This window comes from Salmo salar, chromosome ssa13, assembly GCF_905237065.1.
Source record: "Salmo salar chromosome ssa13, Ssal_v3.1, whole genome shotgun sequence".
Lineage (NCBI taxonomy): Eukaryota > Metazoa > Chordata > Actinopteri > Salmoniformes > Salmonidae > Salmo > Salmo salar.
In genome coordinates, this window is record NC_059454.1 from 20948008 (window position 1) to 20972900 (window position 24893).

The window sequence follows — 24893 nt, forward strand, 5'->3', positions numbered from 1 at the left end:
ATATATGGCATTGCGTTGGCAGCCATATTGGACTTTCTATCCATCCCTGGAACCGGGACCACATTCCTCACCAGTGCGGCAGTATCCTCCTCGAGGGTATTCTTTCAAAGTGTATGTCAGATACTGAGTGTTGATAAATAATCATTAGAAATAAGACATTCTCCTCTTTTCTACTGTATGTATGTTATTCATAATTAATTAATTATGTGGTTGCTAGCTACATTCATAAAAACATTGAAATAAAAAAATGGCAACATATTTTCGCGGACCACCTGCAGTACCTCTAGGTGTCCTCGGACCCCAGGTTGAATACCCGTGCTCTATAGTATTGGCTGGCTGAAACCAATCACAGTATATGACGGCTGAAACTAGGAGACCCTGCTGCCGTAAGGTGTTTCCGCATGTTCATTAGAATAAGTTGTTCCCAAAAAGGAGTTGTTGAATCTTGTCCATAAAGGATATTGCACATATCACTTCCTTCTTTTTCATCCTCTATTCTAGCTGCCACCCGGAACATATTGTACAGTTGCACAGATACAACATCGGCTGTGATTCGTTTTTATTAATTTGCGAAAACATACTGTTTCAAGCCTCTGCCAAGCATTTTATTGCCTATTGTTCTGAACGAACGAAAGCACAGGACACCAGCGGGAATTATAGATACATTATGGCGACATCAAAGGATTGTTTTCAAAGTAAGTGTACGCCGCCCCATAACAATTTGATTTTCATGTAAATGTTGGCTACTATGGTTTACCGTATGGTGAAAAATGTATTTGCATGCTTGTTTTCGCATGCCTGTGCGTCTGTCTACTCTTGTCTCCAATATGTGTGTGCCAACTTTGCGTTGATGCGCGTGCATGTGCTTGCGCCACCAAACAATGTCCGTCTGTTTCTCAACGTTCTCTTTTTCAAACTGCTGTTTTCTCTCGACAGCTATCCTCACAATGCACAAGGAAGCACTGCTGGGCCATAGAAAGCAGAAGTCAGAGGACACATCAACCCTTCTTGGAGGCCAGTTGCCAAATAAAGTTGTGCATGATAATAATTACATTCCGCTCATGACTACTGGTCCTGATGTGTCAGAAAAACAGATGCAAGAGAATCCACAGTCATTTCAACATGCCATTCTAACTGCTTTGCCTGAAGATGGACACCAGCTGAAACCTGTTATAGTGGTTGGTCCAGCTGGAGTTGGCAGAACCACTGCCTTGGAGAAGCTAATAGTGGACTGGGCCACTGGCAAACATCTCCAGCACTTTTCCTGTGTCTTCCATTTCACGTTCAGGGATCTGAATGCCCATAAGGGGGTGCTGTCTCTGCAGGCATTGCTGCTTCAGTGCTACAGTCACCTTTCCCCTGAGTCCCTGGCTCTAGTCTTGCAGAATCCAAAGTCTCTGCTGTTTCTGTTTGATGGGCTGGATCAGTATCAGCACAGCCTGGACCCCCCCACATCCCTGACCATCTGCTCGGACCCTCACCAGCCAGTCTCAGTCTCTATGCTAGTAGCCAGCCTGGTGCATGGACCTCTGCTGAAGGGGGCAGCCATACTGCTGACCTCAAGGCCTACCGCAGCCAGTCTTGAGTCTCTAGATGGCTACTGCGTGGAGCTGTTGGGGTTTCTGAAACCCCAGAGGAAGGCCTATTGCGACAGGTTCTTCTCTAATCCAATTGTAGCCAGTCAAGCGTTTGAGAACATAGAAAGGACAATGGGGTTCTATGATTTCTGCACCTCTCCTAGATTCTGCTGGACGACGTGTTCCATTTACAAGTCTCTAATGGAGGCTGGAGAGAGTCTTCCTGAGACGCTAACCCAGGTGTTTGTTTATATCACCGTCCACCTTATTCGGGCACTGTCATTGGACACGACCAATGCCAGAGACCTGGTGACCTCCCTGGGTAGAATGGCTTCCCATTGCTGTCTTGGCCCGGATTCAAACTGCTCCAAAGAAGAAATGGCCTCCACTGGTGTACAACAGTTCCTAACAACTCCAACATCACTGAAAGATTTCCTGCACGTTGATGGTGACCTGGAATCGGACTACTGCATTTTCTCCTTCCACACCCAGAAGATCCAAGAGTTTTTCTTGGCTGCATCCTTCTACTTAGACGAGTCAGAAGCAGTGAGTGTGGAAGAGATGTTGGAGAACCATGAGGGTTGTGTAGAGTTTCTCGACCTTTACCTGGCAGGGCTTTCTGAGCCCTCTCAGAGGAAGCCTCTGGAATCTGAACTGGGAGAGTTCAACACTGACCACATCATGGACTTCAGCAGCTGGTTTAAAAGCACCTCTCGGAAGGCACTGGAGAGCTATCACACAGACAGACACCTCCATTACTTTCATCTGCTCCATCAACGTCAGAATGAGAAGCTGGTGAAGGAGATCATCACTCCGTCTGCCCGTGGCATCAGCTATGGCGTTCTGGGTGTACATGACTGTGTGTCTCTCAGCTATATAGTGACATGTCTGGGGGAATGGGATCAGCTGAATCTGTACAACAGCAAGGATTTAACTGAGGAAAAAGCCAACCTTTTGGTTCCTGCCATACGTCTCTCTCGTAAAATAATGTGAGTAATTGAGGAAACAGAAAATCAATGTGATTTGTTGTCTAGTATTTTGCTGCTAGTAAGTGTGACCCAATTCAGTTTGGTAAATGATATGATACAGTGGCAATCAATACCTCTCGTCTGCGACTAGAAAATAAAACGGAAACCTAAAGCATGTTTTTCAGATCCTACCGCTGTGGGACCACATACATAAATACAAATAATCAAACAAATGATGTATCTACTGTAACGACCCTGGTTTATAAGTGTGGATCGCTATACTACTATTCTACAGCTATACATATTACTGCCTGGTATGGCAACTGCTTGGCCTCCGACCACAAGGCACTACAGAAGGTAGTGCGTACGGCCCTGTACATCACTGGGGCCAAACTTCCTGCCTTCCAGGACCTCTATACCAGGCGATGCCAGAGGAAGGCCCTAAGAATTGTCAAAGACTCCAGCCACCCTAGTCATAGACTGCTCTCTCTGCTACCGTTACCGGAGTGCTAAGTCTAGGTCCAAAAGACTTCTTAACAGCTTCTACCCCCAAGCCATAAGACTCCTGAACAGCTACCCGAACTATTCGCATTCGTGCTACAGGTGGGTGCTGCTATGGTGACCAGCGAGCTGAGATAAGGGGGGACTTTACTTAGCAGGGTCTTGTAGATGACCTGGAGCCAGTGGGTTTGGCGACGAGTATGAAGCGAGGGCCAGCCAACGAGAGCGTACAGGTCGCAGTGGTGGGTAGTATATGGGGCTTTGGTGACAAAACGGATGGCACTGTGATAGACTGCATCCAATTTATTCAGAAGGGTATTGGAGGCTATTTTGTAAATGACATCGTCGAGGATCGGTAGGATAGTCAGTTTTACGAGGGTATGTTTGGCAGCATGAGTGAAGGATGCTTTGTTGCGAAATAGGAAGCCAATTCTAGATTTAACTTTGGATTGGAGATGTTTGATGTGAGTCTGGAAGGAGAGTTTACAGTCTAACCAAACACCTAGGTATTTGTAGTTGTCCACATATTCTAAGTCAGAACCGTCCAGAGTAGTGATGCTGGACGGGCGGGCAGATGCAGGCAGCGATCAGTTGAAGAGCATGCATTTAGTTTTACTTGTATTTAAGAGCAGTTGGATGCCACAGAAGGAGAGTTGAATGGCGCTGAAGCTCTTCTGGAGGGTCGTTAACACAGTGTCCAAAGAAGGGCCAGAAGTATGCAGAATGGTGTCGTCTGCGTTGAGGTGGATCAGAGACTCACCAGCAGCAAGAGCGACATCATTGATGTATACAGAGAAGAGAGTAAAATGATCTCAACCAGCTTCATGAGGTAGTCACCTGGAATGCATTTCAATTAACAGGTGAGCCTTGTTATTAAGAGTTAATATGTGGAATTTTTTCCTTAATGCTTTTGAGCCAATCAGTTGTGTTGTGACAAGGTAGGGTGGTATACAGAAGATAGCCCTATTTTGTAAAAGACCCTCCATATTACTTTAATCAAATTACTTTTTCATATTACATCGTTACTTTAAGACGTGAAGGTCAGTCAATACGTACATTTCAAGAACTTTGAAAGTTTCTTCAAGTGCAGTTGCAAAAACCATTAAGCTCTATAATCAAACTGGCTCTCATGAGGACCGCCACAGGAAAGGAAGACCCAGAGTTACCTCTGCTGCAGAGGATAAGTTCATTAGAGTTACCAATCTCAGATTGCAGCCCAAATAAATGCTTCACAGAGTTCAAGTAACAGACACATCTCAACATCAACTGTTCAGAGGAGACTGCGTGAATCAAATCAAATGTTATTTGTCACATGCGCCGAATACAACAGCTGTAGATCTTACAGTGAAATGCTTACTTACAAGCCCTTAACCAATGATGCAGTTTTAAGAAAATACCTAAAAAATAAAAATGAAGAAAAAGGTAAGGGATAAGAATAACAAATAATTAAGAGCAGCAGTGAATAACAATAGCGAGGCTCTATACAGGGGGTACCGGTACAGAGTCAATGTGCGGGGGTACCGGTGTCGAGGTAATTGAGATAATTATGTACATGCAGGTAGGGATGTTAAAGTGGCTATGCATAGATAATAACAGAGAGTAGTAGCAGTGTGTGGGGTGGGGGGGGGGGGGCAAATAGTCTGGGTAGCCATTTGATTAGTTGTTCAGGAGTCTTATGGCTTGGGGGTAGAAGTTGTTGAGAAGCCTCTTGGACCTAGACTTGGCAGTCCGGTATCGCTTGCCGTGCGGTAGCAGAGAGAACAGTCTATGACTAGGGTGGCTGGAGTCTTTGACGATTTTTAGGACCTTCCTCTGACACCGCCTGGTATAAAGGTCCTGGGTGGCAAGAAGCTTGGCCCCGGTGATGTACTGGGCCATACGCACTACACTCTGTAGTGCCTTGCGGTCAGAGGCCGAGCAGTTGCCATACCAGGCAGTGATGCAACCTGTCAGGGTTTTATTTTTATTTCACCTTTATTTAACCAGGTAGGCTAGTTGAGAACAAGTTCTCATTTACAACTGCGACCTGGCCAAGATAAAGCAAAGCAGTGTGACACAAACAACAACACAGAGTTACACATGGAGTAAACAATAAGCCAAGCCAATAACACAATAAACAAGTCAATGACACAGTAGAAAAAAAGAAAGTCTATATACAGTGTGTGCAAAAGGCATGCTCTCGATGGTGCAGCTGTACAATCTTTTGAGGATCTGAGGACCCATGCCAACTCTTTTCAGTCTCCTGAGGGGGAATAGGTTTTGAATCAGGCCTTTATGGTCGAATTGCTGCAAAGAAACCAAAACCGGCTGTGATTGGGAGTCCCATAGGCCGGTGCACAATTGGCCCTACGTCATCCGAGTTTGGCTGGGGTAGGCCGTCATTGTAAATAAGAATTTGTTCTTAACTGACTTGCCTAGTTAAATAAAGGTTAAACAAATAAAAAATGTGACAGTTAAAATGTGATTCGATTTTCTGTCGCAAACAAATGATCTGTAATTACTGTTCCTTTCCAGATAGTGGAAAGAGACATATTACAGTATGATTTACTGTATGCATGGATGTAGGTTACATTGTATAAATTAATTCCAAAACATTTCCGTAACAAAAATGCCACATTTTGTCCAATTTTAACATAAGTTAATGATATATACCCATTGATTCTTGAAGAATATAAATCATGATTTTAGTTCAACTGTCTTATTACCCCATCAGAACCCCAAATATAAGCTTGTTTTACTCCCATGTTTGTAAACAACAATTGGAAACAAACACTAGCCTCAACATGGTTAAAACTATAATTTTGATATCATGGATCAGTCCTTGTATCCATAGCTCTGTCTATGAATTTGAGTGGTTACATTTCTCTAGCCCCATTTCTCAGCTTTTTACCAACACTGGTCGAGTGGTTGCTTTGTTATTGTTTCAACTGCGGATTTGCCCTTTAAAACATCACCAGAGCTGCATACTCATGCACATCTCTTCATCTGTTTTGTCCACAGCCTGGTTCAGAGCTCTCTTAGTGCTGGGGCTCTCGCTCACCTGGCCTCAGCCCTCAGCCAGGGAAGGACCACAGAGCTGGATATGTCCTACACCCCCATGGGTGACACAGGCTTCAAAGTTCTTTGCACAGGACTTGGGGACTGCAACATACAAACATTAAAGTGAGTTCCATCTTACTTCACAGAATATGACATTTACAGTGTTTGCATCATGCCATTCAAATGTAATGCACAATCTAATATTGATGGCGGTGTTACAGTAAATTACGATTTCAAAATGTTCTCAACTTCAATAGGTTATTGAAGACGAGGTCCCATACTACTCATACACTGAATATAAAGCATTTAAAACATATGACACCATAAACTTAATTATAACACTATTATCACTTCCTTATAACAGGGTTGTATTGGCATTTGGTGCATCGTATTGAATTACGTAATAGTAAAGTCACTTGGTCTGTTTGTTGTATCTAAATGGATGACGATTGGTTTCTGTAGACTTCCAGTGTGCGGGTTAACAGAGGCTTGCTGTGGGGACCTGGTGGCAGTCCTGACCTCAGAGAAATCCCATCTCCGCGTGTTGGAGCTGAGGGGGAATGCATTCCATGACCAGGGGCTCAGGAAGCTGAGCCATGCACTGGGAAGCCCTCACTGCAAACTGCAGGAGCTTCAGTACGTACTCTAGCAAAGATATTGTAATGGTATCATTTTCAAAGAAGAATAAATCTATGATTGACAGTTCAAATGTCATTATTAGCCTGTAATTAGTTGACTGTTTTGTGAAGGTTACCGAGGTGTGAGTTGACAGGGGGGTCCATGGAGGCTTTGTCAACTGCACTGTGCGTTGGCCAATCAGAGCTGAGAATACTGAACCTGGAACAGAACTGCCTCACCGACCAGGGGGTGGATTGGCTGGCCAAGGCTCTCCAATATCCCTGCTGCCAACTGCAAAGCCTGATGTAAGGACCAGATATATAATGGATGCTGTTATTATAGTTATAATAGCTCACTCAAGTCTCTAGGACAAATAAAAACAACACATTGCTCAGATAGGGAGATTTGTGATATGAGATGCAGAGTATCTCTCCTGATTCCCTCTCTGCTCTATCCCTTGCCAGATTGTTTGATAATGAGTTGACAGCTGCATGTTGTGCTGGTGTGGCTGAGGCCTTGCAGTCAGAAGGCTGTAGGCTGACTGAGCTGGATCTGTCTGTGAATGAGTTGGGCCAGGAGGGGGCACTGCAGCTGTGTAAGGCCCTCAACAAGCCTGGACGCCCACTGGAGAAACTGCGGTACTACAGTCCGCAGCATACTTGTTATGTATTGAGTGTATTATCTGTTGTAGTCTGGGGACCCCTTGGAAACGAGACGATTCATGCCTTTGTATCAGAACCAATTAGGGTTTTCTGTTGCAGCTTGGTCCGCTGTGAGTTGACTCCCCTGGTCTTCAAGGAGTTGGGCGTTTTGCTGAGCAGTGGGACCTCTGGACTGAGAACACTGTCTGTGGGCCTGAACAACATAGGAGACGAAGGAGCCAAACACCTCTGGGTCGCACTGGGAGACAAACGGTGCAGTCTGGAGCACCTGGAGTAAGTGAACAGACAGTGTGTATCGCCAGACTGGTTTTGCTTTGCTACGGATCAGTGTAACACTTGAATCCTCTCACTTTGTGTTTGTGATATGTCACATCAAATATTGAGGTATATATCAAGGTTCAAAACTGAGATAATGGTGTGTGTGTTAGTGTTGAGATGATCCAACTGACAGATGCCTGTGTTGGAGACCTGAGTGTGGCGGTGAGGGCCAGTGGCTCCCTGAAGAGCCTGGTCCTGAAGAACAACCATCTGACTGACACCTCAGTCCCAGCCCTGGTCAAAGTCATGCAGGATAGTCGCACCATGCAGGAGATGAAGTGAGTGAGCCAAGTAGTGGTGGATTCCACTGATGCATTGTAGTAGTATTGATGGTTCTCTATACAATAGTATTCATGTTTTAGTGTTCAGTGCGATTTTATATTTTGATAGGACCACACCAGAGGCTAGTGGGAGGAGCTATAGGAGGACAGGCTCACTAATGGAATAAATGTTAGTCAAACATGTGGTTTCCATATGTTCCAAAGAAATCCATTCCAGCTATTACATTGAGCCCGACCTCCTATAGCTCCTTCCACAGCCTCCTCTGTACCACACGCAAGACACGGTTTCGTAATCCCTACTGCTGTTGTGAAATTTGTGCTATCACAATTTGTCATGTGAAAAGTGTAAGGATTCTTGACATTTCCCTTCCTCTCTTTCAGTCTGCAGTATAACAACTTCAGTGAAGACATGTTTGAGATGATGGACCAGTGTGCAAAAATCAAATACTAAAAAAAGTCACACAAAACTTGACTAATTTAGCCTGAGAAGGCTAAATAAAAACCAATCCATTGATAGTATTTGTTCGATCCCTCCATTCTTTCTACTAGTATAGAGTTACATGACAATGGGCTGAACGGTGTCTGATAGTGAACACATGAGGTCACTTGAGTGCCATTGCTATAATTTTGGTAGTCAAAAGATGTTAACTAATGATTTGGTTCAAATAAAGGTTTTTATTGAGAAAAATACAGATAATTTCTACTTTATTTTTTCCCCTCAGATGAGGGGAGGCAGCATATTCAGTAAGGCACACAATCTCTTACAACCATTAAAATACCACCGGTTTCATCTATAAAGCTCTCTCCAAGTAAAAAAAGTGAGTTATCAAAACATTGTAGAAATGAAAAAGCAGTATTTGACCGGTAAAACTATGAAAACTTTCCTCCCCTATTTCTACTATAAGCAAAGGCAAAGTTGTAAACTTGATACAAAGAAACACACAGTGATAAATAGAGGTCCTCAAGGCAGCAAACATTGTACATTTTATCATCGTCTTCACAACCCACACCAGTCCTGAGAGGGTTTGTTTTTCTGAAAGTGAAAGAAGAGTTGAAGTTCAGTTACACAGAGCTGGGACCCATTTAAGTGGCACACAGCAGAGGGGATCCATTTCAGAGACCCCCCGTGTCCAGTTCATAATCACCTCTCCCTGTGTTCAGTGGTCTTTTGTTCCACCTTTGACGAAGCCATTGGTCCCGGTGTCTTTTTTTGGTGATTGCTCGCTACCGTTGGGATGTGACTTGTTCCTGCTCCTGACATTGGTGTCCGTCTCCTCTTCTGAGCTGCTCTCGATGTCACTGCGGTCATCCTTCGCCACCTTTTAAAAAGGGACAGAGTTTGTGCTCAGTAACATAATGAATAGTCTGCAAAGGAATCATACAAGGAATCAGATCATCAACATATTACTGTTTTTCCTCCCTAAACCTGAATAGGTGGTCTGTAAAAGGACAAATGTTTTGATATTGGCAAATGTTTATTTTTAGGTCTACAACTACAATGTGAGCATATTACACAAACTATCACTGTTGCTACCATAGGTTCATTATTATTCAGACGGAGTAAAGTTACACACACATACACACCTTGCCCTTGAATATTGCTTTGATGGCGATTCTAGCGATGAGGTAGAACCAGAAGACATGAAGAGACTGCAGGACCAGAAGCAGGCCGTTCAACAGCCACCAGGACCTGTACGGACCGACAATCTCCCAGCTCTCCACCAGCACACTGTATATGATCCTTCAACACAGACACACACAACCAAGCACACGTGTTACCAGGGCACCGTCACAAGGAGACGCCAAAGAGCCAAATCCTTTTATAGAAATCTAATTAATTATACATATATCCTATAGTGCTGAGGACAGAATGGCTGGAGTTAGATAACGCAGCTCTGTGCCTTGTTGCATAATTCAATATGTACCCCCCCTTACCAAAAGGGATAGATGACAAGTCGCGTGATGAAGAAGACGATGCTGAATACTACAAAGCCGGTGTCACAAATCCGCTGGTACTTTGCATAATTGGCCAACTTGGCCAACTTGGGGGGGGGAATAAATAGGCACATGAGTACAGATAGCAAACCAGCAAACATGTTTAATTCTCCTTCAATGACACCTCTCTCGCTGTACCTTGGTAAACAGACATGTTAAACAGTCAGATTCCAGTTAAACAGGTATTAGCTAAGTGCAGCAGTAGTGCATACAGCTGTTCAAACACAGAGTAAACACACGCCAGGGTGAAACCCCGTACTCTCACACCCACATACACCATAAATAATATTTCAGTTTTGTGTGGAACCACCTCAGCCAGTAAAAAGACAGCTCTACACATACAGTATAGCATAGGCCGAAGCCATATATGTAGAAACGAAAATAACTATTTGAATATTGTTCTAATTCTAGACATTCAGTTACATAGCATTGTTTAAATATTCCCCATGTAATGTTAATGAGGAGCTAACATGGCTGCCATAGAATGTTGAAGTGTCATGTAAGTACATCATAATGCAGAAACCGCATTGGCCCAACTCTCTAAATACATGGCTCTGGTATAGGCACTTGACATTTTATCTACCTCCAGCACGATGTCGGAAGCATCATGGACACACATGACCATAGTGCCTATTCGCAGCATGTTGTTACAGTAGGAGAAGGTGATGAGAGTTATGGTGGCCAGGTGATGGACAAACATGATGAGGAAATCCTGTCAGAGGACAAAGGTAAACAAAGAAATAGAGGGATAGATAGATAGAGAGGTAGACAAGGGGGGGGAGAGAGGGGGAGGGGGAAATATTTACACACATGCCATTTGATTCCAATAAAACGCATAGAATCACTGAGTGACTGGAACCAAGGTCACAACAACCTGGTCTATTAAACCATCCCAACAAGTTCATTGACCTGACAATGTCGTCACCAGCTTTTGTAAAGGCTGCATCTGCTTGGCAATGAGAATTCTTCCACACATGATTAATGATCTCCTAGAAACTTCACCAGATACTTTTAGTTATATATTAAACTAGATGACATGTACTGAGTATATTTTCTTAACTTGAAACGACTTATGATTTTGCAATGCGTTTGTCTTCATTGCTCCTGCTTAAGGATCTTTGCATTTGTAATGGTGTACAAAGATGCTAGGGTCAAACATAGGAGTATTGGAAACCTTTACAACATGCAAAACTTGCTAAGTGATACAAATAAAAATCTTCCTTTCCCCTTGACCCACTACCAGAGAACAGCACAGTGCTAATGTAATTCTACCTCTTCCAGCAGCACCCATGTGACAATGGATTAGGTCTACTCTCACTAGGATTGGACTCTGGGCTAGTGCTTCATACATAAACTCCTGTCCCAAACTATGCCTCTACAGAAACTCACTGCTGCGTCTAACCTGTTCATCAGAGGTTACACAGTATCGTAGGCCTTCTAGTACAAAACTATAATTACCTTGCTAAACTAGAGTGAAACGAAAGTGTCTCTGAAATGAAGTAACAAAAACAGGACACACTGGCACCAATTCTTGCTAAACGACCAAAGACTTTCCAGAAAATCAAGTGGATTTAAATGGCTTGCATACCAGCTACAATAGATTGGCCAATTAGCATGAATGAAAGCCACTGACTGAAGTGGTGGTAGGATTAGTGTTTTTGAGAGAGGGGAGCACAATAGCTGCAGTTTCAATGTCCACCTACCCCACTACAAGTCCATCCACCGTGCCCCTCCAACCCAGTCACCTGACTCACCTTCCTTTTGATGTCTGTAAACTGGGAGAACATGAGGGACCAGTAGAAGGCCAGCTCGGCTACATAGTAGTTGTACTGGCCAGCACTCAGCGTCTGTGGAAGCAAGGAAGAACAATAACATGGTATCCTTAGCAAAAGTAGGCCATATTGAGAACATGAACAAGCCCTATGGTTAGGAATTGAATCTTCATCTGTTGACTATTTAGATGAATGATCATGGTATTTAGATCCTTCACCTGAAATGGGTAGTTGTACCAGCATTGCCGTGTGTCCCACATCCAAGGAGACTAGAGGAGGACATGCACATGTCAAAGATAATCAAAGAGGATAACAATGCTTATCAATATGACTTCCTCTTGAAAGCGATCGGCATAGTCAGCATGTATATCTTATTGTTACTTTCTTTCCTATAGTAACAACAATTTTAAAAGGGCTCCCTTCAATTTAAAGTGTGTTTGAATTATATTCAAGTTACTTAGTGTAGTGCAGTAGAAGTCAATTCAACTCACCACCCACAGATAGCGAATTGCATAGGTAAATATACAAGTATAAAACGTCAACCTCCACCTATGATGCAAAACAAAGAGCAAAGGAAACATAAAGTAAAGAAACAGAACAGCAATGCTGAAGCTAGCGCATCTAGATTGATAAAGACTTTTCAGAACCTACATGCTCTCGCAGAACTTTGTGAGTGTGCTGGGCTTGTCCTGGTTCCTCCGCAGTCGGAACCATCTCTGGACTTTCCGCACATCCCAGTCCAGCTGCTTAGAGAGCCCCTCGACCCGCCGCGAGTCTGGACTCTGAGGAAAAGGCGCAGGAGACACAGAGACACTTTTAGAGTCAAAAACACTACATTGCTGCCCTGCTAAACAAGTCAAAGGAAAGTTGGCTACAGCCAAAGCAGACTGGCATCAAACGGAGCTAATCGGCTTTGGACAGTAATCAACAAAATCTGATCACACTTTCCCGAGTAGCAAGTAAAAATCAAGTTCATCAGTGTGGAATACATCTACGATAGGTTGGATTTTTATCATTTCCACTTATTTTTTACTTCCACTAATCCACTTGCATTTACAGAACATCCCGTTCATGTACATGTGGTGAATTGCTTTTACATCGTGGGCAATAACATAAGAAACATTTCAGGTCACAATGCTACATTTGTCCACCCAGCAGCAGGGTATGAGACCAATGCCTTAAGTACCGTTGTGGATGTAAACACCCTCTCCAGGACAGCGTTGGGCTGGGCTCGCCGGCTCTCTCCAGCCTGAATCTGAAGTATGTTGGCACAGGGCTTGGCTACTAGCCTAAACACACACACAGCACCAGAGAGAGAGAGAGCAATATTAAACACGGACACAGGGTTGGCTCTACAGTACCTACAGTTCTCCAGAAACCTCAGCAGAGAAGATCATGGCTTTCACCAGGGGCCTATTCCACAAACAGACACGGCGCCTTCACAGTTTACCCACAAATTTACTGTATGTGCAGCGGGTGTGTGTGTGTGTGTGTAAGAGAAAAGCAGTTAGAATGAGAAAGGGTTGTGGAGGAAAACAGACAGTCAGAGGGAGAGTATGAGGAGGAATGTAGCACTAACTCTAAACAGAGGAGGCTGATGAGCTGTCATGTGAGAGGGCGGTGGGTCAAGAGGAGAAAGTTCCTTGCTGAGAGTGAGACAGACACTAACCAGCAAAATGAGGTCTATCACAAGACCTCCCCGACCTCAGTGTACTGCCTCTATGACCCATTCAAACAACATTCACTTCCTTCCTATCACACAATCCAATGTACTACCTAGGCCTAAACATATGCCCAGCTAACATTTCAGAAAGCATCTGTTCAGGAGAGGCCTTGCTATGCAGAGAATTCAAATTACCTATTTGGATAAGCAGACAGCCAGCATCCAATTCTACTGTGGTACACAGAAGAGAACACCAGTAGTGCATATCATCAATAATCTTGTTTCCATTTCTTTTACAATAATCTGAAATCATATGGATAGTTAATAGAAAGCAGATGAGGGCGTAGGCAGCCTAGTGATTAGAGCTTTGGGCCAGTAACCAAAAGGTTGCTAGATTGAATCCCTGAGCTGACAAGGTAAAAAAAATCTATCGTTCTGCCCCTGAACAAGGCAGTTAACCCAGTGTTCCTAGGCCGTCATTGTAAATAATAATTTGTTCTTAACTGACTTGCCTAGTTAAATAAAGGTTAAATAAAATACAAATATGGATAGACACACTGACTATTCACTTTTACCAGTTCCTTTGCTTATTTCACATCAAAACATTCAAAAAGGGACACAAAGATAAGGACTTTGAAAGAAAAGGACACAAAGAGAAGAGCCATTTTAGACGTTAGAGATGCACACAATATAATCCAATGGACGTCACTTGCAGCAGTCAGTTTGCGTGAACTTCGTCCCTCTACAAAGATTAGCATCAGTGCAGCTGACCAAATTACTCGCGAGATTGTATTTATTGGTTACAGAGATTACTCAAAGCCTGGTTACTAAGTGACTGTATGGCGTTTAATAGAACACAGGTAAATGAAGCCAGAAGGGTTACTGCTTCTCTCACACCAGTAGGCTACCCTTCAGGTTAAACAAGACACCTATGATACAAACGTTGTATACTCAGTGGCTATTCGTAGCCTACTGTTGGCCTACACACAGTAGCATACTAATAGTATTTTCCACAATAGTGTTTGTGTCAATAGTCTAAATCATATAGACTAGAGTAGTGTTGGGAACCTATCATCAGAAAACAATGCCTCCTTATAGCCCAAGGGTAGTTCGCTAATTAGTTCCTCTGACTGGTACTTACTAAGCGCGCGCGCGCCCACACACACACACAATCAGTTTAGCCAAGGACTTGGCCTTGGTTTATACCGCTAAATCTTTGGTTTACAAAGACAAGTCAATACACGTTACTTTGTTACATAGCATACCTCTCAAATAACACCCTGACAGCCAACACGCCAAAAGCAAGCGGTAAGCATGAGAGTAGCTGGTCAGCTCTGGGGTACTCCTCTCCTGGTGGTGGGTGCTCGAGTTCCGCCCAAGTAACATTCGGTGGAAGCCAGAAACTCTCACTCCAAAACCAAGCGGAGAGCGAATTCATTTTGTGGTGATGCCGGTCCGTCTCAGAACAAAAAAAAAAAAATATGTTGTGTGTAGCTGTGCGAAGGAGAATCCACCTGTTTCAGGCACTACTTTAGTAGACTTCCCATAAGTGTGTGGAGCTAGAGAGTATGCTACTCCTGGATAAGTTGAGGAAGTAGGCTAGGTGCGCAATGTCACCTCCTTCTTCCCCAGCACCATCAGCTCACTGGCATTTTTGGAAACTCTCATTCCCATAAGACCGCGTAGTCACGACGACACATTACAGGTAACGCCCACTGGCAACGCCCACGATGTGTCAGAGTTTTCGAGCATCCCTTTGTGTGTCATGAATTGCATAATAACTAGTTTACGCAAAACTAAAAACAATAATGTTAGTAATAATTTAACAACAAAAAAATACAAAATATGGAGAGAGGCAGCAAAACGTAGGGTGTTTTCACATATAGTCCACAACAAAATAACCGATCTCAGACCTCTTTAAAGAGAATTCTGGGGTAAAAAGAACAATAACTCAGTTATCTTTGTACTCACACTGCATTTGCCTTTGAATAAGGACTCAACTCTTGCCAGTTCACTTCACATATTTGTGGTCCAGTCCTATTTGCATTCACATTGCTATGTTTAGAAAGGAACCAATATATTTGTCCAACATTCACTCGATGCAATCAAGGTTTTTACAAAGTAAAGGACAAGCCATTCCATCAGAACGTGTAATCGGAAAGCTAGATATTGTACCTACTTATATTTGTAAGTTAATAGATTGCATTTAGTTAAAATGTGATAATTGTCATCAGAAGATACTATTAACATCTAAATACACTGCTCAAAAAAATAAAGGGAACACTTAAACAACACAATGTAACTCCAAGTCAATCACACTTCTGTGAAATCAAACTGTCCACTTAGGAAGCAACACTGATTGACAATACATTTCACATGCTGTTGTGCACATGGAATAGACAACAGGTGGAAATTATAGGCAATTAGCAAGACACCCCCAATAAAGGAGTGGTTCTGCAGGTGGGGACCACAGATCACTTCTCAGTTCCTATGCTTCCTGGCTGATGTTTTGGTCACTTTTGAATGCTGGCGGTGCTTTCACTCTAGTGGTAGCATGAGACGGAGTCTACAACCCACACAAGTGGCTCAGGTAGTGCAGCTCATCCAGGATGGCACATCAATGCGAGCTGTGGCAAGAAGGTTTGCTGTGTCTGTCAGCGTAGTGTCCAGAGCATGGAGGCGCTACCAGGAGACAGGCCAGTACATCAGGAGACGTGGAGGAGGCCGTAGGAGGGCAACAACCCAGCAGCAGGACCGCTACCTCCGCCTTTGTGCAAGGAGGAGCAGGAGAAGCACTGCCAGAGCCCTGCAAAATGACCTCCAGCAGGCCACAAATGTGCATGTGTCTGCTCAAACGGTCAGAAACAGACTCCATGAGGGTGGTATGAGGGCACGACATCCACAGGTGGGGGTTGTGCTTACAGCCCAACACCGTGCAGGACGTTTGGCATTTGCCAGAGAACACCAAGATTGGCAAATTCGCCACTGGCGCCCTGTGCTCTTCACAGATGAAAGCAGGTTCACACTGAGCACGTGACAGACGTGATAGAGTCTGGAGACGCCGTGGAGAACGTTCTGCTGCCTGCAACATCCTCCAGCATGACCGGTTTGGCGGTGGGTCAGTCATGGTGTGGGGTGGCATTTCTTTGGGGGGCCGCACAGCCCTCCATGTGATCGCCAGAGGTAGCCTGACTGCCATTAGGTACCGAGATGAGATCCTCAGACCCCTTGTGAGACCATATGCTGGTGCGGTTGGCCCTGGGTTCCTCCTAATGCAAGACAATGCTAGACCTCATGTGGCTGGAGTGTGTCAGCAGTTCCTGCAAGAGGAAGGCATTGATGCTATGGACTGGCCCGCCCGTTCCCCAGACCTGAATCCAATTGAGCACATCTGGGACATCATGTCTCGCTCCATCCACCAACGCCACGTTGCACCACAGACTGTCCAGGAGTTGGCGGATGCTTTAGTCCAGGTCTGGGAGGAGATCCCTCAGGAGACCATCCGCCACCTCATCAGGAGCATGCCCAGGCGTTGTAGGGAGGTCATACAGGGACGTGGAGGCCACACACACTACTGAGCCTCATTTTGACTTGTTTTAAGGACATTACATCAAAGTTGGATCAGCCTGTAGTGTGGTTTTCCACTTTAATTTTGAGTGTGACTCCAAATCCAGACCTCCATGGGTTGATAAATTGGATTTCCATTGATTATTTTTGTGTGATTTTGTTGTCAGCACATTCAACTATGTAAAGAAAAAAGTATTTAATAAGATTATTTCTTTCATTCAGATCTAGGATGTGTTGCTTAAGTGTTCCCTTTATTTTTTTGAGCAGTATATTATTTGTAAAAAAATAAAATAGCAAAAGAATAACTGCAGATTAAATAATGCTAAAATTGAAAACTGTCCCTAGAATAGAATTGACTTTGTACCATATGTTGTGATTCTCACCAAATATGTTGTTGACTTCTCACACTATTCAAACCCCACAATCGAATAAACAGTTTATGAAGCTCTCTTAGTCGATAGAAAACATATAGATTTTTTTTATCTGACAATAGCTAATCAACAGCACACTTTTTTTCGCGGATGTGCACATCGTCGTTTTCTCTCGTTTGTGGCACCAATGTTTTTTTTCGTACCTTTATTTAACTAGGCAAGTCAGTGAAGAACAAATTCTTATTTACAATGAGGGCCTGGTAAAAGGCCTCCTGCGAGGATGGGGGGCTGGGATTAAAAAATATATACAGTTGAAGTCGGAAGTTTACATACACTTAGGTTGGAGTCATTAAAACTCGTTTTTCAAACACTCCACAAATTTCTTGATAACAAACGTTAGTTTTGGCAAGTCGGTTAGCACATCTACTTTGTGCATGACAGAAGTAATTTTTCCAACAATTGTTTACAGACAGATTATTTCATTTATAATTCACTGTATCACAATTCCAGAAGTTTACACTAAATTGACTGTGCCTTTAAACAGCTTGTAAAATTCCAGAAAATGATGTCACGGCTTTAGAAGCTTCTGATAGGCTAATTGACCTCATTTGAGTCAATTGGAGGTGTACCTGTGGATGTATTTCAAGGCCCACCTTCAAACTCAGTGCCTCTTTGCTTGACATCATGGGAAAATCAAAAGAAATCAGCCAAGACTTCAGAAAAAAAAATTGTAGATCCCCACAAGTCTGGTTCATCCTTGGGAGCAATTTACAAACACCTGAATGTACCACGTTCATCAGTACAAACAATAGTATGCAAGTATAAACACCATGGGTCCACGCAGCCGTCATACCCCTCAGGAAGGAGACGCGTTCTGTCTCCTAGAGATGAACGTACTTTGGTGCGAAAAGTGCAAATCAATCCCAGAACAACAGCAAAGGACCTTGTGAAGATGCTGGAGGAAACAGGTACAAAAGTATCTATATCCGCAGTAAAACGAGTCACATAACGTGAAAGGCCTCTCAGAAAGGAAGAAGCCACTGCTCCAAAACCGCCATAAAAAAAGCTAGACTACGGTTTGCAACTGCACATGGGGACAAAAATCATACTTTTTAGATAAATGTCCTCTGGTCTGATGAAACAAAAATAGAACTGTTTGGCCATAATGACCATCGTTATGTTTGGAGGAAAAAGGGGGAGGCTTGCAAGCCGAAGAACACCATCCCAACCGTGAAGCACGGGGGTGGCAGCATTATGTTGTGGGTGTGCTTTGCTGCAGGAGGGACTGGTGCACTTCACAAAATAGATGGCATCATGAGGATGGAAAATGATGTGGATATATTGAAGCAACATCTCAAGACATCAGTCAGGAAGTTAAAGCTTGGTCGCAAATGCGTCTTCCAAATTGACAATGACCCCAAGCATACATCCAAAGTTGTCAAAATGGCCTAAGGACAACAGTGTCAAGGTATTGGAGTGGCCATCACAAAGCCCTGGCCTCAATCCCATAGAATATTTGTGGGCAGAACTGAAAAAGCGTGTGCGAGTGAGGAGGCCTACAAACCTGACACAGTTACACCAGCTCTGTCAGGAGGAATGGGCCAACATTCACCCAACTTATTGTGGGAAGCTTGTGGAAGGCCACCCGAAACGTTTGACCTAAGGTAAACAACTTAAAGGCAATGCTACCAAATACTAATTGAGTGTATGTAAACTTCTGACCCACTGGGAATGTGATGAAAAAAATAAAAGATGAAAGAAATCATTCTCTCTACTAGTATTCTGACATTTCACATTCTTACAATAAAGTGGTGATCCTAACTGACCTAAGACAGGGAATTTTTACTTGGATTAAATGTCAGGAATTGTGAAAAACTGAGTTCAAATGTATTTGGCTAAGGTGTATGTAAACTTCCGACTTCAACTGTATATAGGACAAAACACACATCACGACAAGAGACGCCACAACACTACATAAAGAGAGACCTAAGACAACAACGTAGCATGGCAGCAACACCACATGACAACAACATGGTAGCAACACAACATGGCAGCAGCACAACATGGTAGCAGCACAAAACATGGTACAAACTTTATTGGGCACAGACAAAAGCAAGAAGGTAGAGACAACAATACATCACGCAAATCAGCCACAACTGTCAGTAAGAGTGTCCATGATTGAGTCTTTGAATGAAGAGATGGAGATAAAACCTTCCAGTTTTAGTATTTCTTTTTTTTGCAGCTCGTTCCTGTCGCTAGTTGGAGCACACTGAAAAGAGGAGCGACCCAGGGATGTGTGTTTTTTGGGGACCTTTAACTGAATGTGATTGGCAGAATGGGTGTTGTCTTTAGAGGATGAGGGCTGCAGTAGGTATCTCAGATAGGGCCGAGTGAAGCTTAAGAGGGTTTTATAAATAAGCATCAACCAGTGGGTCTTGCGACGGGTATACAGAGATGACCAGTTTACAGAGGAGTATAGAGTGCAGTGATGTGTCCTATAAGGAGCATTGGTGGCAAATCTGATGGCCGAATGGTAAAGAACATCTAGCCGCTCAAGAGTGTTTTCTGGTCTGTAGAGTTTAAACCACTTTGTAAGGTTCAGCTCACGCTGTATGTCAGGATGGTCTAATGTACATTTTGTAGGGGGGGTTTTTAAAAACTCTGGCCAAAGGGGGCATTCCGTCATGCTGACACGAACTCTGAGCTCACTTGGGCATGGCTACTGACTGGGCACAAGTTTATATGAAAAGCAATTATCTCATTTAGAAGGCTAAAATCACATTGCTATCTTCACAAAAGTATTTTCATATTTAACCTATTAGGGCTAGGGGGCAGTATTTACACGGCCGGATAAAAAACGTACCCGATTTAATCTGGTTATTACTACTGCCCAGAAACTAGAATATGCATATAATTATTGGCTTTGGATAGAAAACACCCTAAAGTTTCTAAAACTGTTTGAATGGTGTCTGTGAGTATAACAGAACTCATATGGCAGGCAAAAACCTGAGAAGATTCTGTACAGGAAGTGCCCTCTCTGACCATTCCTTGAGCTTCTTGACTCTTTTTATTGAAAACTTGGGATCTTTGCTGTAACGTGACACTTCCTACGGCTCCCATAGGCTCTCAGAACCCGGGAAAAAGCTGAATGATGTCGAGGCAGCCCCTGGCTGAAAAACATTAGCGCGTTTGGATAGTGGTCGGTCAGAGTACTATGAGACTGAGGCGCGTGCACAAGGCGACCCCATGTTTTTATTTTCTCTCTCTTTGTACTAAAACGCAGATTCCCGGTCGGAATATTATCACTTTTTTACGAGAAAAATGGCATAAAAATTGATTTTAAACAGCGGTTGACATGCTTCGAAGTACGGTAATGGAATATTTAGAATTTTTTGTCACGAAACGCGTTGTGCGTGTCACCCTTCTTTACACTTCGGATAGTGTCTTGAACGCACAAACAAAACAGAGGATATTTGAACATAACTATGGATTATTTTGAATCAAACCAACATTTGTTATTGAAGTAGAAGTCCTGGGAGTGCATTCTGACGAAGAACAGCAAAGGTAATAACATTTTTGTTATAGTAAATCTGACTTTGGTGAGGGCTAAACTTGGTGGGTGTCTAAATAGCTAGCCCTGTGATGCCAGGCTATCTACTCAGAATATTGCAAAATGTGCTTTCACCGAAAAGCTATTTTAAAATCGGACATAGCGAGTGCATAAAGGAGTTCTGTATCTATAATTCTAAAAATAATTGTTATGTTTTTTGTGAACGTTTATCGTGAGTAATTTAGTAAATTCACCGGAAGTTTGCGGGGGGTATGCTAGTTCTGAACGTCACATGCTAATGTAAAAAGCTGGTTTTTGATATAAATATGAACTTGATTGAACAAAACATGCATGTATTGTATAACGTAATGTCCTAGGTGTGTCATCTGATGAAGATCATCAAAGGTTAGTGCTGCATTTAGCTGTGGTTTGGGTTTATGTGACATTATATGCTAGCTTGAAAAATGGGTGTCTGATTATTTCTGGCTGGGTACTCTGCTGACATAATCTAATGTTTTGCTTTCGTTGTAAAGCCTTTTTGAAATCGGACAGTGTGGTTAGATTAACGAGAGTCTTGTCTTTAAAATGGTGTAAAATAGTCATATGTTTGAGAAATTGAAGTAATAGCATTTCTAAGGTATTTGAATAACGCGCCACAGGATTCCACTGGCTGTTACGTAGGTGGGACGATTTCGTCCCACCGACCCTAGAGAGGTTAATCATATATTTTAAACAACATTTGATACATAGGATTTGTACACTTTCAGAGTTACAGTAACTTTGTCATACCGTCCTTAATGACATCACAAAATAATAAACCATATGACAGGATTGTTCTTTAGATCCTAACGGACCGTTCTTACCATTCCTGTCTTATGAATATTGTTCCAAAGTTAATTCTTTGGCCGTTAGAGTTTTTGGCGGCAAAGGTCTTCTGTAGATAAAGGAATTTCTTTCCCAATACTGCAGGGCAAGGAAGGAGAGTTTCTGCAAACTATTTATGACCGGCTGTTAAGTCATAAAACCGGCCCAACTCCCACTCTCCTCTCCTGTGGGAGAGTGGGGGTCTGGCTATCTGTCAGCCATGTGCCAAGTTGATCTGGCACCTTTGATCCTCACAAAGGAGAAAGAGTCATGACACTCTATAGCACCTTACAGTCAGATGCCAAGCAGTTGCCATACCAGGCGGTGATGCAACTGGTCGGGATGCTCTCAATGGTGCAGCTGTAGAACCTTTTGAGGATCTGTGGACCCATGCCAAATCTTTTCAGCCTCCTGAGGGGGAATCAGTGTTGTTATGCCCTCTTCACAACCATCTTGGTGTGTTTGGACCATTATAGTTCATTGGTGATGTGGACACCAAGGAACTTGAAACTCTCGACCCATTCCACTTCAACCCCATCAATGTTAATGGGGTCCTGCTTGGCCCTCCTTTTCCTATAGTCCACGATCAACTCGCTTGTCTTGCTCACATTGAGAGGTTGTTGTCTCGTTATTGTCCTAGCACCACACTGTCGGGTCTCTGACATCCTCCCTATAGGCTGTCTCATCGTTGTCGGTGATCAGGTCTACCACTGTTGTGTCGTCAGCAAACTTAATGATGGTGAGTCATGCTTGGCCACACAGTCGTGGGTGAACAGGGAGTACAGGAGGGGACTAAGCACGCATCCCTGATGGGTCCCAATATTGAGGATCAGCATCGCAGATATGTTGTTACCTACCCTTACCACCTGGGGGCAGCCCATCAGGAAGTCCAGGATCCAGTTGTAGAGGGAGGTGTTTAGTCCTAGTGTCCTTAGCTTAGTGATGAGCTTTGTGGGCACTATGGTGTTGAACGCTGAGCTGTAGTCAATGAACAGCATTCTCATATAGGTGTTCCTTTTGTCCAGGTGGGAAAGGGCAGTGTGCAGTGCAATTGAGATTGCGTCATCTTTGGAACTGTTAGGGCGGTATGCGAATTGGAGTGGGTCTAGGGTATCCGGCATGATGGTGTTGATGTGAGCCATGACCAGCCTTTCAAAACACTTCATGGCTACCGACGTGAGTGCTACTGCGCGGTAATCATTTTGGCAGGTTACCTTAGTGTTCTTGGGCACAGGGACAATGGTCTGCTTGAAACATGTTGGTATTACAGACTCAGACAGGGAGAGGTTGAATATGTCAGTGAAGACACTTGCCAGTTGGTCAGCGCATGCTCGGAGTACACGTCCTGGTAATCCGTCTGGCCCTGCGGCCTTTGAATGTTGACCTGTTTAAAGATCTTGCTCACATCGGCTACGGAGAGCATGATCACACAATCGTCTGGAACAGCTGGTGCTCTCATGCATGCTTCAGTGTTGCTTGCCTCGAAGCTAGCATAAAAGGCATTTAGCTCGTCTGGTAGGCTCGCGTCACTGGGCAGCTCGCCTCTGGGTTTCCCTTTGTAGTACGTAATATTTTTCAAGCCCTGCCACATCCGGCGAGCATCAGAGCCAGTGTAGTAGGATACAATCTTAGTCATGTATTGATGCTTTGCCTGTCTGATGGTTCATCTGTGAGAGAGAGAAAAAGGGGGCAGTATGATGCTGGCCCTTCAGGCCAGGGTTCAGTGGAGATCGCTGGAATGAGGACACTAATAAAGGGGGTAGACAGGCCTATATGAAATTGAGTTCTTCCTCTGTCTAATATTGACGCAGGCTTATACCTTATTGTCGCTTCCTCGACTAGCACAGAAAAAAAGGGGTTTGGTAGTGGGTTAATGAAGATATTTAGATTGTTGAAGAAAGGATAAAAATATTGGTTTTGTTTGGGATTCATGCATTCATTATTAAGAAGGGATTTTTTGAGATTACTTAGTCTTGAGTTTTTCTAGCGATAGTTCTACAAAATCTCATCATAAGACACTCCCAAATGGTTCAACTGGGAAATTAATTGAAGTGACCTTGTTCTTTTTCCTAGTTTTTTTTGTTCATACTATTCTGTAGGCCTATGTATAAGAGCACTCTTGCTTTTCTACCTCTTTTGCTTTTCTACCTTTTCTCACAGGATACTTCCAGGAAATATAAAAACATATATTGTGTGTCTCCAGCATAAAGACAATACAGTATAAGTTGTATAAAAGTGGACATTGATGAGATTTTATTGATCTGGTAGGGCCTAATACAGATTTAGTTACATGTTTAAGGGTAACCACATGACCTGACTAGAACAAACTGGGCCCTAGTTCAACCCTTTAATTAGGTCACATCACATGGTCAGAAAAAACTTGGGTCCCTACAGGAAATATTTTATTAACTCCCTTCTTCATTTATACTCATCTGTACATGGATGATCAAACGTATCCATTCAGTCTAGGAGGAAAAACGTTGTAGTACCGTGGAAGTCACAGTACTTGGTTGTCACACACACACACACCAGAGTGGCAGTATTATCCTGGGGTATTTACGTTTTATTTTTTTCATTCTGTTTTGGTCACAGTTCTCTAGGTTGTCCTTGAGACTGTGTAGTTTCATGTTTTATTAGTTGAATGTACAGGATACACGTGGTATACACTGTCCGATGAAATGCTTACTTGCAGGTTCCTTATCGACAATGCAACAACAATAAGAAATAATAAAATGTTTTAGCATAAGTATAATAAAATAATGCACAATTTATATTACAATATTTACACATGTATCAGGGAAGTGTACTGGCAGTATTTCCCTCATTCGTGGATTTCCTAGATTAGTCTCTGTGGTTTTGCTAAATCTCTTTTATTATTCTGTCCCATTCTGAACTTCTGGCAAAGCCTCCTAACCTTTGTAATGTCACACGACATTAGTTCAGTGTATTAGTTGCATTCTCCACTTCTAACATTACACCAGTTTATATTATGTCATACTCCACATCATTTGTTTCTGTTAATTCTATGTCCTGCTTTCATTGTCAACAGTACCCCTTTCAGAGCTCAAAATGTTGCCACATAATTTATCCTTATGGAAACATATGGTCAGCATGGAGTTAAATTAAAGGGAAATGGCAGTGCCCTAC

At 43.2% G+C, this 24893-nt stretch overlaps 2 protein-coding genes across 2 annotated transcripts; one reads left to right on the plus strand and one right to left on the minus strand.

Moving 5' to 3' along the window:
• Positions 1 to 392: 392 nt before the first annotated feature.
• Positions 393 to 8652, plus strand: si:ch73-233m11.2 (NACHT, LRR and PYD domains-containing protein 3). Its single transcript, XM_014134903.2, has 9 exons — positions 393 to 695; positions 937 to 2566; positions 6047 to 6208; positions 6548 to 6721; positions 6835 to 7008; positions 7168 to 7341; positions 7465 to 7638; positions 7794 to 7961; positions 8346 to 8652. The coding sequence occupies exons 1-9, from the start codon at positions 668 to 670 to the stop codon at positions 8413 to 8415; spliced, it is 2754 nt and encodes a 917-aa protein (XP_013990378.1). The 5' UTR covers positions 393 to 667; the 3' UTR covers positions 8416 to 8652.
• A 457-nt stretch (positions 8653 to 9109) lies between these two features.
• On the minus strand, positions 9110 to 15072 carry LOC106566664 (ceramide synthase 5). The gene is made up of 10 exons (XM_014134905.2): positions 14660 to 15072; positions 12918 to 13020; positions 12383 to 12513; positions 12223 to 12280; positions 11950 to 12000; positions 11714 to 11806; positions 10543 to 10671; positions 9900 to 10006; positions 9549 to 9705; positions 9110 to 9283 (listed from the first exon to the last, which is right to left on the minus strand). The coding sequence occupies exons 1-10, from the start codon at positions 14830 to 14832 to the stop codon at positions 9122 to 9124; spliced, it is 1164 nt and encodes a 387-aa protein (XP_013990380.1). The 5' UTR covers positions 14833 to 15072; the 3' UTR covers positions 9110 to 9121.
• Between the last annotated feature and the right edge of the window lie 9821 nt (positions 15073 to 24893).

Coding starts and splice junctions, on each gene's coding strand:
- LOC106566664 (XM_014134905.2), bottom strand. CDS start 14,832: ATGAATTCGCTCTCCGCTTGGTTTTGGAGTGAGAGTTTCTGGCTTCCA. Junction 13,021..14,659: donor GTCAGGGTGTTATTTGAGAG/GTATGCTATGTA, acceptor GTGTGTGTTTAG/GCTAGTAGCCAAGCCCTGTG. Junction 12,281..12,382: donor ACAAAGTTCTGCGAGAGCAT/GTAGGTTCTGAA, acceptor TTTGCATCATAG/GTGGAGGTTGACGTTTTATA.
- si:ch73-233m11.2 (XM_014134903.2), top strand. CDS start 668: ATGGCGACATCAAAGGATTGTTTTCAAA. Junction 7,009..7,167: donor TGCCAACTGCAAAGCCTGAT/GTAAGGACCAGA, acceptor ATCCCTTGCCAG/ATTGTTTGATAATGAGTTGA. Junction 7,639..7,793: donor TGCAGTCTGGAGCACCTGGA/GTAAGTGAACAG, acceptor TGTGTGTGTTAG/TGTTGAGATGATCCAACTGA.